The sequence below is a fragment of the Triticum urartu genome, chromosome 1A (genome assembly GCF_056163025.1).
Source record: "Triticum urartu cultivar PI428250 chromosome 1A, HENAU_Tu73, whole genome shotgun sequence".
Taxonomy (NCBI): Eukaryota; Viridiplantae; Streptophyta; class Magnoliopsida; order Poales; family Poaceae; genus Triticum; species Triticum urartu.
In genome coordinates, this window is record NC_141873.1 from 275,235,086 (window position 1) to 275,249,220 (window position 14,135).

The 14,135-nt window shown below is 47.4% G+C and overlaps 2 protein-coding genes across 4 annotated transcripts; both read right to left on the reverse strand.

Moving 5' to 3' along the window:
* Positions 1 to 1,065: 1,065 nt before the first annotated feature.
* On the reverse strand, positions 1,066 to 4,804 carry LOC125528845 (protein unc-13 homolog). Its single transcript, XM_048693303.2, has 5 exons — positions 4,150 to 4,804; positions 3,171 to 4,043; positions 2,613 to 3,062; positions 2,352 to 2,538; positions 1,066 to 2,261 (listed from the first exon to the last, which is right to left on the reverse strand). Exons 1-5 carry the CDS (start codon positions 4,660 to 4,662, stop codon positions 1,309 to 1,311), a joined length of 2,976 nt encoding a protein of 991 aa, XP_048549260.2. The 5' UTR covers positions 4,663 to 4,804; the 3' UTR covers positions 1,066 to 1,308.
* A 1,558-nt stretch (positions 4,805 to 6,362) lies between these two features.
* On the reverse strand, positions 6,363 to 11,881 carry LOC125506174 (heterogeneous nuclear ribonucleoprotein 1). 3 transcript variants are annotated; one of them, XR_007282599.2, is made up of 5 exons: positions 11,531 to 11,881; positions 10,075 to 11,348; positions 9,041 to 9,225; positions 6,707 to 6,788; positions 6,363 to 6,617 (listed from the first exon to the last, which is right to left on the reverse strand). XR_007282599.2 is itself a non-coding variant. In XM_048671039.2 (2 exons), exons 1-2 carry the CDS (start codon positions 11,750 to 11,752, stop codon positions 10,206 to 10,208), a joined length of 1,365 nt encoding a protein of 454 aa, XP_048526996.2. In that variant the 5' UTR covers positions 11,753 to 11,881; the 3' UTR covers positions 9,830 to 10,205. The 3 variants fall into 3 exon arrangements, 1 of the variants encoding a protein (XP_048526996.2); XR_007282600.2 differs by having other exon boundaries at positions 6,363 to 6,788; XM_048671039.2 differs by lacking the exons at positions 6,363 to 6,617; positions 6,707 to 6,788; positions 9,041 to 9,225 and having other exon boundaries at positions 9,830 to 11,348.
* Between the last annotated feature and the right edge of the window lie 2,254 nt (positions 11,882 to 14,135).

Consider the following 14,135-nt stretch of genomic DNA (forward strand, 5'->3'; position numbering starts at 1 on the left):
ACATACGGAGCAAAATGAGTGAATCTACACTTTAAAATATGTCTATATACACCTGTCTATGTAGTTTATAGTGAAATCTCTAAAAAGACTTATATTTAGGTACGAAGGGAGTAATAAAGAATTGTTGTCATCTACGTATCGTTCTATACCGGTGGACATATCGGACTAGATATCGGCCATATTGGTCGATATTTCGGTCCATATCGGATGATATGTTGGAAAATGATATTTACCAAATGATATGTTATGTTTATATCGGTAGAGGCCCAAAAGTGATATATCGGCCTATATATCGGTCGTATTGGCCTAGATTTAAAAGCTTGGATCCCGTATGATGATGCCCGCAACCAGCTGTTGTAGCTTTGCCAAGTTAGTTCCACCGCCGTCATGTGCGTCGGGAGCGTGGGCTTGCCGGATTTCGCCATTGATTCACTTGAAATTCACTCCTCCCTAGCAGAGGTACATGGTTGCGTTTTGCGTGGATTCCTGAAGGATCCACGCCATTTTCCTGGAATTTACGAACCGAAGAAAAATGGGAAGAAACAAGTGGATGTGATAAAATGTTGTAGACATTGGCAAAGACAGGGGTGTCAGCAGTGGCCTAGCCCCCTAACATTATTGATTTAAGCCTAGTATTAATATGAACAGTGACATTTTGCTGCTGAAATTATGTATTCTGTTGGATTGTCCTTCCCCAACAAGGCTTAGCAACACTTAGCCCCCCTCATTCGATTTTCCTGGCTCCGTCACTGGTTGTAGATACCTACCGACCAGGTGCACTCTCCTGCTTCAAGCTAGGTCTTGGTTCATAGAACACAAGGATAGAGTGACTTGTGGAGGAAGACGATTAGAGAGGTCCCGAGTAAGGAACAGAGCGATAATTCTACACCTACGAAAAGATCCTACGTAATCTTACGTACCCTTCCATACATACTCTCCTCCCTCCTGATTTTAACTAAGGTGGGCCCGAGCCACTAATCCTAAACCAGTTAATTACGTCCAAATCAGCATTTACATAAAAACCTCACGTAACTGTACGTGGGTCTAGCATTGCTCGGGAACAGAGACAGTGAAGTTGATAGTACATTTTTTTAGGGAAGTTGGCACTTGGCAGTACATGGATCCTCAACCCTCACGCTTTAGCAACGGCTATTTAACAAGGCACACTCACACCTGAACGCATTACATGGGCCGCTCACTTGGGCCGGCACAGATACAGCCCACGTAGCCGCAACTGTTGTTGTTGCAGTAATGGGACTAAAAAAGTGTAGTAGCACCTAGACTCATTCTTCGAGCATTTGGCCGACATCACCGCCGCTTGGCGAGCTGGAACGTGCGCTTCAAGAACTGGTTGGCGGCCTCGTCGTCGCGGTGGCACAAGACGCGGAGGATGGTGTTTGGGTCCGCAGGGCCCCACTGCCTCGTCGGCGGTAGGTGGGTCGTGCCCCCGTCGCTGTCCTCGTATTCTCGCACGCCCGCGATGGACTCCGACGTGGCGGCGCCGAACGCCGTGATGAGATGCTCCGTCGACCGAGCCATGAGCTCAACGACGCCCTCTGCGGCCTCCGCCTCCTGCACCACCACGTCCTCGGGGACCAGGCCCTCGCCGCACGTGCAGAAGGCGCGCTTCAGGCTCCGGAAGTCCTCCTCCACCATCCCGTGGTCCGCCCTAGTGAAAGTCCGGTCGTTGCCGCCGGCGAGGAGGACCATCAGGAACGCCTGGAACGAGGCCTTCATCACCTCCCGCACAGCCACTGGCTGCGCGTGGTCAACGAGCACGGACACGAGGAACGACAGGTTCTGCTTCAGCGCGCGGAGCACCGGCCGGATGCGTGTGTCCACGACGTTGCGGATGTATAGGCCCTGGTAGAAGGAGTGGCGCGAGTCGAGGAAGATGAGCCGGAATGCGGCCACCTCGGCGACGTGGGACACCGCCGACTGGGCCGCGGCGCGGGTGCGGTCGAAGTTGACGGAAGTTGCCACCCGGTTACCGCCGGAGGCAGAGGAGAGTGACGAGAGCGTCTCCTCGATGGCCTGGAGGTGGGTGAGGACGTAGTGGAGCGTGTTGAGGCGGACGTAGAGGCGCTGCGTGCCGCGGCTTATGGATGGCCGCGGGGTGTGCTGCGAGGCGCCGCCGCGCGGGTTGGCCTCCGGCGCTTGGCACGACGGCAGCACCGCCTTCTTCCACAGCCGGAAGAAGCCCGAGTCCTGGTTGCACCTCGTCAGCGCCGGGAGGGGAGGGACGTAGGTCTGCTTCGACCCTGCATTTGGATTGAAGCAAGTCTATCGATCGATGATGGCATGGCATGCTAAGTTTATTTAACGGGATTGAGTTTGATCGGATCGTTTACCACATGATGCGACGAAGGAGATGTAGTCTTGAAAGATTGAGTCGAGGCCGTAGACGAGCGCCTGAACCACGTCGTCTTTTGCGGTGGCCGGAATGTCAGAGAACTCGTCGATGGTCGCCCTGGACAGCCTCATCAACTCTATTGCCGACGCGGGGAAAGGCTCCTCCTTGGACTTGGGAATCCAGCTCTACAAAAACAAGGTCAAGCTCTACGAATTCCAGCTTCACTTCATCCACCAGAGATCGAAGTGTTCTTCATTACCTCGGTTTCTTTGGCTCTAAGGAGGCAGTCGCTGCCGATCCGAAGCCTGTCATCCATCCAAGCCTTGAGCAAGCTCATCACCACTGCCTCCACCTCGTAGGGCTCCATGTCGCCGACGACGGCCCTTGCCCGGTCGTCCTCGCAGTCCGCCGCGTCCTCGGCGGTCATCTGCGCCAGGGCCTTCTCCAGGCGATTCGCCGAGTGGAGCACGCGGACGAGCTCCTCCGTCAGGATGGTGACCTTGCCCAGGTACTCTCTCAGCACCACGCCGAAGCAGCCGTGCAGGGTGACTGCGGCGACCGCTATGGGGGCCGGGTGCAACCGCCTCAGCAGCGGGCTGAAGTTGGTGCGCTCGAACATGGCCAGCTGCTCCGTCTCCCTCGCCAGCCGCGTCAGGACCACGCCGGGGTCGTTTGCAGGGTCTGCCTCTCCCATGCCATTCTCGAGTATCTGGAATCATATATATCATGTCCGGCGATCATATCAAATTGTGTCCGACAGCTTGATGGTAGGGCTAATGGTTTCTTGCTTTTCCTACGTGATGAAGCACGGGCTCACTTTGGTGAAGATGTTCTTCATGGAACACCTGATGTAGTAGTCGACGCGGTCGGCGGTGAAGTTCCCGGTGCCCGCGTATTCTCGGTCGGCGACGATCTTGCCTGCGGCAAGCGCCAAGGACAGCAATATCTCCATGCCCTCCGTGGCAGTCCCGCCGGTGCCTCTCTCGTACCTCTCGTGGTAGTCCAGCAACCGCTTCTCCGACCACTCCTGCATCTTGCCGAGCGCGCTGAGGAGCACCTTGGCGTACACCGGGTCACGGGACTGGGACTCGCGGCTCCCCTGCTTGGCGTCGGCCGCCACGTCGGCGAGCAGGGCGAGAGTCGCGGACGCGAGGTCCGGCTCGGCCTGCTCGGTCACCACGTACTGCTGGAAGAAGACCCAGGCGAAGCACACGTTGTGCACCGCCCGACCGACGCCCAGGATCGGCCACGTCTTCTTGATGAGCTCCAGCAGCTCGTCCACCTCGTCTAGCACCACGGTGGGCTCCCTGTGGTCGAAGACGGTCTGGAGGAGGGACACGTAGAGGAGCACGTTGAGCGGGTAGCCGTCGGCCCAGTGGCACGCGTCGCTGCCGCTGCCGGGGCGCCACGCGAGCGCGTGCACGGCGTTGGTCAGGACCCGCATCGCGTCGGAGCCCTTGCCCGTGTCGATGGCGCGGATCTCCGTGGCCCGCATCACCTCGCGGAAACGGAGCACGGCGGCGTGGAGGCGGTCGAGCGGGAGGGACGGGTGCAGGAGGAGGCCTGCCTCTAGGAGCTTGATCTGCCGGAACTGCCACTGGTGGTACTCCTCGCCGTCGGTGAACTCGGACGGCTTCAGCTGCCGAAGTAGCTCCAATGGCAGGACGATGGAATCAGGCTTCTTCCCAACCTGTGGAAATAATAAATGGATAGATAATTCCACGACCGACCAGGGGCACGTGCATTGCATGGATGCGAGGGAAAATCGCCATGCATGCATGGGTGCGCATCCGGACCTGTCCGACGACGGCGCGCATGAGCGTTCGGCGGAGCCGCGCGTCGCTCTGCTCGGTCACCCGCATCTGTTGCCGCATGATCTCTGCCGACGTCATCGGTCGCCGTGTTCGGCCGGGAGAGACCGGGCCTGAATTCTGGCTCAAGGTGCGCACCATCGTCGGCGCGGACCGCCTCGGCTTGAGCCCCAGCGCCTTCTTCACCTTGCTGCTCATGACGGCGCTCCCGCCCCTCGCCCCCGCGCCGGCCACCGGTGACGACACCTCCCCCTCCGACGCGCCGCCGCCCCGCGCCCCGGGGCTCGACGCTGCAGCGCCACCGGAGGAGCGGCAGGACATGAAGAAAATCTCGTACGCCGTCTCGCGGAGCTCCACGGCGCCGAGGGCATCGATGCCGCCGAAGGGGCACTCTAGGTCGACCGCGGCGAAGTCAAGCTCGGTGGCGTTTGATGAGCGCGTCGCCGAGGGGCTCCCGGAGGCGGAGCGCGACCGCTGGTGGTGTCCCATCGTGCCCATGGTCACGTCTCCCGTGCGTTCCAGTCGGCGGGGCCGGGCCGAGCCGAGCGAGGTCGCTCGCAGCGCTGCTGGCTGGCTGGCGACGTCGCCCTCCCGGCCGCGCAATGGAGGCACGAGAGAACTGGCTAGGCAAGGACGGGACGGAAAGGTTGAGGCAGCTACGCCCAAATAGATGGTGGACTATTTCTGTGTCACAATTCGAGGAGAACCAAGAGAAGTTGTTTCGCACGTGATCTTTTAGGGAACGGAATATAGGACGCGGATTTTTGTGAATATAGGTGCGTGCGCATCCTTTATGAAATGGGTGTAGTTAGATTTGAGTCGACTGAGTTTTAAGGAAGTCTTAATCAAGTGACACGATATATAAAAAGAAAAAAGAAAAATTAAAGGAAAATTTTGCATGGATCTTAATGTAAGATCTCACAAACATAGCATTGACTGAGAATTCGTTAAGTCTTAGTCGACTGAAACTTAGCAATCTCGTTTATAAATGGTAAATTTGAAAAATGCTAGATAAAATTAAAAAAAACTGAATTTATTTTTGTAATATACATAGTCAACTGGTATACTTGCATATGTTTCATGAAGAAATCACATACTCCCTCCATCCGAAAATAGTTGTCATCAAAATGAATAAAAAGGGATATATCTAGATGTAGATACATCTCTTTTTATTCATTTGATGACAAGTATTTTCGGACGGAGGGAGTATATGGTAATCTAGGCAAAATTGACAAAATTGAAGCTATATTAATAAACATTGTTTAATGAATAATAGGATTGCATTTACTAAGGCTCTGTTTAGTTCATAAGTCTTAGGACTTTTTTTAGTCCCAACTTATAAGTCCTTAAAAAGTCCCTATCTGTTTGGTTCCTAGGACTTATAAGTTCCTATAAGACCATATTACAACTATAAGTCCCTATAAGACTCTTCTTGAGTCTAATTTCATAAGTCTCAAATACCCACTTTAAGTCCCTATAAGTCCCTCGTGTTTGGTTTAGATGGGACTTATAAGGACTTTTTTAAGTCCTAAACCAATAAGTCTCTGGAAACAAACACCCTCTAAGAATACCATCGGGGCTAATACATCATGAAACTTCACACGTGAGTAGAATGATCGACTAAGTTTCATACTGTAAAATTTCAGAAATTTTTAATTTTTCTAATATTTTTTATAAATATACTATTCACGTGAGTGCGCACGCACCCATATGCACCTTTGTATTTTCGCTGGAATATAGCCCCGACTTATACAAGTGACAAAGGCAATAGCGCCGACGCTTTTTTATATGCTACTATTTCGGAAACTTTGATTTGATTTAGTACCTCTCAAGCCGCTACTCAGACTATTATCCTGTCTTCGACATTGTTTCGACAAGATGTTCTAAACTAAGTCGATAAAGAAAATCGTTTCCAAAATTGGCACCTATTTTTCTTTTTAAGTATTGTATTAAAAATTATCACGGGGCAATTTTGACATCTACACAATGACAACTTTGATTTCAATACAATGGCAACTTCAATAATCGTGGGATGATAACTTTTCGTTTTTGTGAGACCCACCCTGGGCAATAAGAAGCTAACCTAGAAACTATCTGTTTGGTCTGCATTTTTTAGCAACGTTGGTGCCTATGGTTCACCCCTACAGCACTTTCACTGATGTATACATTTCACTGCGACTTCAGTTTTCAAATAAAACTTGAATTTTTCAGCTGAATCACTGCAGTAGTTTTTTTTTGAGGAAAGAATCACTGCAATAGTTGGTTTAGACTATTGCGAAGTGTCCAAAATACATTGGAGATAAAATGACAGCACAGCTTTCCAAATGACATCACAGATATACTAGCATAATAATACATCCATCTTTGACAGTAAATCAGACTCATATTTCAGTCGATCCATGAGAGAATTGTTGTTTGTTCTGGATAGAGCTCGTCTGGGGTCAAGCAGCGATCTGCATTTCAAGAAAATAAACCAAATTTGGTGGGAATTGGTTCATAGCATAATTCACTCCCAAACAGATCCTAGCAGAGTCGGGCAAACCTCCAAAGTCTCGTGTTACTTTATATATGTGACAAGTGAAAACTTCACGTCTCCAGCTTAATGTACTTTTGGGTCAATGCACCTGTCCAGCAGCATATGTCAGGCAGGAGGCAGGATGTAGCCAATTTCAAACATTAATTGACCCCTCAAAATACAGCAACTTAAGACTTATACACATTTTCAGTAAAATGCAAATGAACATCGGAAAGATGAAGAGAAATCAATCAGTATTTTCGTACAACCTTTTCTTGAGGGAAAAATACATGAGAAAAGGTGGCATCTCTAGTTTTCCAGAGTTATTCACATCTTCGATGCCTCGTTTTGAAGCAAACATGAAATTACATCACCGATCATTCAGTATTTTAAGATTTCAATCAAGTTAATCCTAACACAGGATGCACTTATGCAAGTTAATTCTTTGCTTTTATAAAAAAAATACACCCTCCCTTCATAAATACAAGATATTCAACTTTTTTGTGAATCGGATGTATAGACACATTTTAGTGTGTTTGTTCACTCATTTCAGTCCATATTGAAATATCTGATACATCTTATATTTGTGAACAGACGGGGTACATTGCAGAGACTCGGCATTATGCTTGATTACTGAAAGAGATAATGCAAATATATTATCCCAGTACACCCACAAAAATAATGTACAACTTATGATACAATTTCTTCAAAAAAAAAATTGCCCCCACCATCCTCCAGAATAAGTCTGTTTTTATCCAGAGCAAATCCACTAACAAGTACAGTTTTGCCACAAAATGCAGGCAAATTAACTTTAGGCGCTTAAACCAGGTCATGTTGATGTCATATTTGGTGCTAAACGCTCACAAGCCAAGCCTAAATCGTGTTAGTCAACCATGGCTTTAAAGACCAAATTGTGCAAGGGCTCTGATCTAGTTATATTAATTACTACATTCATGTTTAAAAAGCTACGTGATTCATAAATTAGATGGTGTTATGCTGGTTCTGATAAGGCTGTTATTTACTCCGTTAGAAAAATAGTGATGACTCTGCTATTATGTGATACATCACACATTATTGGCACTTGTATATTATGTAAGTAAAAGTGTTAGCGATCACAAGCAGACCATTCCATTTGTTATAACTGAATGGAACATATGCAAGCCTAATAAAGCAACAAAGCTTCCATACAAAGGCGTACACGTACCATAGTTACAATATGCTTTACCACATGTTGTAGGCATTATATGCATACCGACAAGGAAGCCTCTAGACACTAACATTAACCTATAAATGCAATGATGCACTAAATACACGCAATGACTAAATTTAGATTTGCACGCTATTATGGTTGAAGTAAAAAAAAACTACAGATTAACCAATAACTAGGCTAAAATATCATTATATGTATATAAAGAGGGAAAAAATTTCTGCTTGCTATTTATTATCTTCGTCTTCAAGGATTCAGCAGCTGAGCAAGGCATGGTGAAGCAAGTTAATGAGCACTGATTTTTATGTCAGCATATAGTAGCCAAATGAAATTATATTATTTTTTTCAGTATTGTTAAAGCACATCTAGATGTGCCATAAGTATTGCACATCTAAGTCCTATATCATTGATCTTACGTTGAGATTCGTATGAATATTTTCTTTTTCTTTCTACTTGATTCACTCACTTAGATGTGCAATAACTAGGGCACATCTAGATGTGCCCTAGACACACCCTATTTTTTTTCTATTCACAAAAAAAATCAGGGCATGGAACGTATCAAACGCTTAACCATTTAGGATGTGTGATGTAGTGTGTTACAATAAATCCTGGTTTTCTCAACAACAAAAAAGGACAAAGTGGAATGAATAATGTTAAATCTTCTGTCTAAGGGAACGATCATTCAATCACTTTGATCTTGTGTTCAAAACACGATAGAGCAGTGACTTCAGTAGAAAAATTATCGTGTCAAAACCATTGCTATCGCTGGTAGCACCATGGTGTTTTGCTCCTTTTTTAGAGCATATTTCACAATTAGTTTTACTATCTTATATGTATGATGACAAAAGTAAATAAATATTCAAGTGTAAGCTTGTCAAAATTATTTCTAAAATCTACTCCTTCCATATCAGAGGGAGTAGATATTTTTTTATTTATCATCAAGGTTAACCTAGACATTTTGAGAAGATATTGCGGGCTAAAATTGACAAGGCTTGACTTCAGTGATTCACAGGGTGAATTAGTTAACTTCTTTATCAGGATATACCAAATCTACCGGGCAGGAACCAAGGTATCATCTCCAACTAGGACAAAAACCATGTCGAAACGATTTTCCAAACAAAACTGAAAGGCAATGAATCTTTGTTTCCACGTACCACCACCTTGCAGCACAGCAAGATCCTCAAGAACATGAAGCACATAAAAAGCAAGTAGCTTGCATTCTGTGCCAATGCTTCAAATCGCAACTTCTCATCAGCTCATCAAGCAAAATCAGCAGATTTCCAATATCATTTTCACCCTCACTTGGACATGCTTTACACGGAATGGCGTCACATGCAACCTGTACAGAAACGAAACGAAGGAGGAAGGACAATTATTTTACTTGCCAAATGCCTCGCTACTGTACTCTAGGGTTTCTACCTGTACATCATTCATCATGTAGCATCACTGTTTTTTGGGATCTACACTACCTTAGAAGTTGATGCTACCATCTTGCTGCTAGTAAGCTCTTTATCACTGCATATGTACTATCAAAATTTAAGACCAAAAGGCTTGAAGGGCTAATCAGTTCCCTCTACTATGCCTGTTTAATCCATCTACATACCAAACATCAGATGCTAACCCTGAAACATATTCACAGCTTCATCATGCATACGAACAATGTTTCTCAAAAAAGAATGTACACATAGGATGTCACATTCCAGTTACATAAAGAAGCAGACTATACTTGACCGTCCGTTTGAAGCAGCTACAGTACCAAGCCTCTATCAGTGCATAGTTTCGGGACTAGCATCTGTTGCAAACCGTCAAATTTGAAGAATAAAAGTAACACCTTAACTCCAAGGTGAGCTAAAGCAAAGCAAGGAACCAGAGATGAACACAACCGCCAGCGATCAACGTTTCAGACTTAACCACAATAGGGAGAGAGTATCCAGCATAAATACTACAGTCAAACACGAATATATGATTCTGTAGAATAGAGATACAACTAGATAATTTGGTCCATAAGCAGTGAAGCTACTCTAGCTTTAAACTAGAGATAAAGCAACCTGAAACTCCACTCATGACAAAGCACACCAAAGGATAAGCTAAACATAAATAAAGCATTATGAAGATACAGCTACTCGACATAATAGCTACTTATTGACTTAAGTTCTAGTTAAGCCACGAAAGGATCAAGCATTCCAACCAGGAGAAATACTGATTTAACCGGCAGAATGGATGGCCTTCAGGAAGACGAGAGCAAAGCCAGAATACTGCAATAATACATATGCTGCCCAAATGCACTGGTTCACACCATGAACATTATAACAGCCTCTTCTACTGAGCAACCCTAGGCTGCATACCACCATAACCACTGCCATAATTTGATTGGCCCTCAGAAGCTCCATTGACTGCACCACCAAATCCCCCGCCTTGTGAAGGATCAGTCCACGCATTTGGATATCCAGAGTTTCCATTCCCACTTCCATATCCAGCAGCACCATACCCAGAGGCTGCACCAGTAGCAGGATTTCCAGCACCATCTCCCCGACCACCATAAGCACCATACCCTCCATGATTACCATATGATGCATCTCCTCCATATCCACCATAACCATAGCCCTGGTTTCCATAACCTGCAGCTGCACCAGGTGCCTGACTAGCGGGTGCATTCCCACCAGCAGAAGAGCTATTCCATGCACCATAGCCTGCATTGCCAGCATAACCCCCAGTGCCATAACCAGACGGAGCTTGACTGCCCCAGGGTCCTCTATTAGCGCCTGGAGGGCCACCCTGGTAACCGGAAGCAGCAGCACTTGGATTGCCATAAGCCCCAGCATACGCAGCAGGAACAGCTCCATACCCTGCAGACCCATAATTTCCATATGTAGTTCCAGGATTGGTGTGCCCATATCCATACCCAGTTGGAGCACTGCCATAAGCTCCAGCACCATAACCTGGGTAGCCACCACTGCCTTGCTGCGCCTGCCCATATCTGCTAGCATCGCCTCTGCCATCATAGCTGCTAGCATTGGAGTTGGGTCCATTGTTACTATGAAAACCCCCACCTCCCATGGAACGGCCGCCGCCGCCAGAGCCAGGATTCGCCTCTCGGGGCAGAGCACGCTTCACCTCTACCATCTTCCCTCCAAGATCGTGGAAGGTTTTGTGCAGCACACGGTCAACCGCATCCTCCGAGTCAAAGGTAATGAAGCCGAAGCCCCGGGGACGCTGTGTTGTCTGGTCATACATCACCACAACATCGGTGACAGCCCCGAAGGTCTGGAAGTACTGCCGGAACTCCTCATCTGTCAGACTGGAGGGCAGTCCGCCCACAAAAATCTTCTTTGTCCTAGCACCACCGGCATCGCCGCCGCCGCCGCCGCCGCCCCCACCACCTCCAGCGTTCCTTCCTGCGCTAGGGTTCACCGCCTTGGTAGCCTGCTGCTCCTCCCGCGAGAGCGCCCGCTTCACATCGACCTGATGAGACAACAGAAGCACAAGAGAGATGCCCAGGCATGAGTTACTCCTCGTCCCAGATATGCACACCCCTAGGCCGCTGCAGCGGGGTAGATCGGAAGGCGGCCGAAGCGAATATTCGACGCGAATATACCGCTAGGGTTTGGGTGGGGTGAAGAGACCAAGCGAGGGGGAGTAGGTACCGTGCGGCCGTCGAGGGTGTGGGGCTCCTGGAGGGCGGCGTCGACGGCGGCGGGGTCGGCGTAGACTACGAAGCCGAAGCCCCGCGGGCGGCCAGTGAGCTTGTCGCGCATGACGGCGGCCTGGGAGACCTCGCCGAAGTTGGAGAAGTGCTCCTGCAGCTTCTCCTCCGTCGTCTCCCAGGAGATGCCGCCGATGAAGAGCTTGCCCTGATCCGACTCCATCACCGCCTCCTTGCGCCGCTCCTCTCCTCGGATTCTCTCGCGCTCGGGTGCGGGAGGGGGCGATGGGGAGAGGGAGAGAGAGAGAGGGGAATTGGGGGATTTCGGCTTCGGGAGGGGGCGGAGGGGGGCTTTGGGATATTTTAGGGCGCGTGCGGGGTGCGGGCCTGCGGGGGGACACGGGGAATCGGTGGGCGTAGTACTAGCAGTACTGTAGTAGGGTTTCTGATAGTATCTCATTGGGGCTTTCCGGGGTTCTTTTTCTCGTATAAGGGCTTTTGGGTGTTCTTGTTGCTACTCTACTTGGGCCGAACTTTACATCCACGTGGACCGGTGGATCTCTTCCCGTACGTGGACAATAATATATTTTAAAATATTGTCTCACAAAAACAAATACTAGTAGAGTAAAATAACAAAAATTGCCTTAAAAAGGTAAAATAACAAAATATTAAACTTTTTGACACCAAAGATGCTCAAAGTTTCTAGGTGCCATATAAGGAGCTCGGTAAAAACAACAAAAACTCAAGCAACCTTGGGCATTTTGGAACTCTGATTTTCTTTTTTCTTTTTTCTTTTTGACTGAGCTCCTCCGGATGTAATCTAGGCGCCAAATTTTGCAAGCACCTAGAAAATTCAAATCATCCTTGGTGTCAAACTAATTCAGGTTTTTTCAAATCCTTTTGCTATTTTTCCGAATTTCTTATTCACCCGAGAGGAGATGAACTCAAACTGAGCTATGAATTGTCGATGGATCGTTTTTTAGTTTTATTAATTAATTCGGAGCAATCACGTATACACTGGGCAGCGTCGGGCTCCTTAAGGTTTATGACGTGTGCATTTTTGCATCATGATTAAGTTAATGTTTTTGGAATGTAGAGATAGGATTCCCGTATTTTGCATCTGTTGTGTTGCCTTCATTAGAAGACTCTAAAATTCCCTTCAAAAAATAAGACTAAGAATCTTTAGTCTCTAGTACTTCAAAAAAGAATAGTGTTTCTTTTCCTTCCAGGTGGAGTGCTTCGTCCAACATTTCATACTTCTTTCTGATCATTCTTTGAAAACAGCTTTATAGTTTATTTGATAAGTCAATAAGTGATTACAAAATAAAGTCACGGACAAAATTACGGACGGCTAAAAATATGGGCTAATGTAATAGAATATTTATACCTTGTAGAAATGCACGAGCAAATACCTAGTTTATCCAAAAAAAAAGAGTTGGCGAAAAATATGAAGATTGGGTGGCATGGGAACTTTATAGGGAAAGGAGAAAAACACCAAAGGAAGGGCATATAGGGAGGTGTAGGGACAAACACAAATTTTACTTCAATTATTAGCAAGTTTAGGTTTCGTGGAATATAAAGTGTGGCCTAAACAATGCTACAGTGAGATATAAAATCTATATGATGTTTGCAAAGTCAAATGAGCTAGGGTTGGGGTAAAATAAATACACCGGCGACAAAAGATGTATCCTGTTGTTCAATCCTTTGGATGGGAGCTAATCATCGTTGGAGAGGTGGGAGGAACCACGAAGGCTCCACCAACACCACAAAGCTCACCTTCTTCTGCTTGATATATCACAAGGACGGGTTTCTCATAATCTTAGTGGTAGAACTTTAGACGAACTCTAAACTTTCACAAACTCACATGGTAAATCACGAATTTGACTCTTCACTGAGAACTCCTACCCCCTGGGAGTCTCCAACCTCCAAGAGTAATAGGTACAAAGCATAAAATTCGGAACTTACTCACAACACAAATTGGTTTGGCGAAAAGTGAGATGATGAGTGGATTTATGCTTGGGTGAAATCTCTCAACAACCCATCAAGAAATCTTCGATTTGGAGTGGGATGAGAGGGGACCTTTTCTTAGATCTGGATAAGTGTCTTTGAAGTGGTTAACCCACTCACTAAGAGGTCGGTGAAATATATATATAGTTGGGAGCAAACTAGTTTTTTTCTTGTAGAAAACTTATAGCCGGACAGTTCGGCCTAAATTGGCCCGGATAGTCCGACCTAAATTGGCCCGGGAAGTCTGGTCGCTGACTCTGTAGAGAACCCTCAGTCGAGCCGGGAACAGATAGCAATGCATAAGTCACGGGCCAAACAACTCGTCCACATTGGGCCCACATAGTCAAACCACTCAAGGAGGCCCTGAAAAATCTAAAGACTACCCAACTTCCCTTGAAAGTGTTCTGGAATACCCACAATTCATCTCGGATTGTCCGCTCGGAAGTGCTCGGACAATTCCGTCGACCGATGGAAACCAGATGGCTGGCTTCAGTCCAGCTTCCCCTCAGGACCTTTTGGTACACCCAGATCTTGTCCTTGATAATTCGGCCGGATACATGATGGATAGTCCAGATGATTGTCTTTTGCACATTTGAATA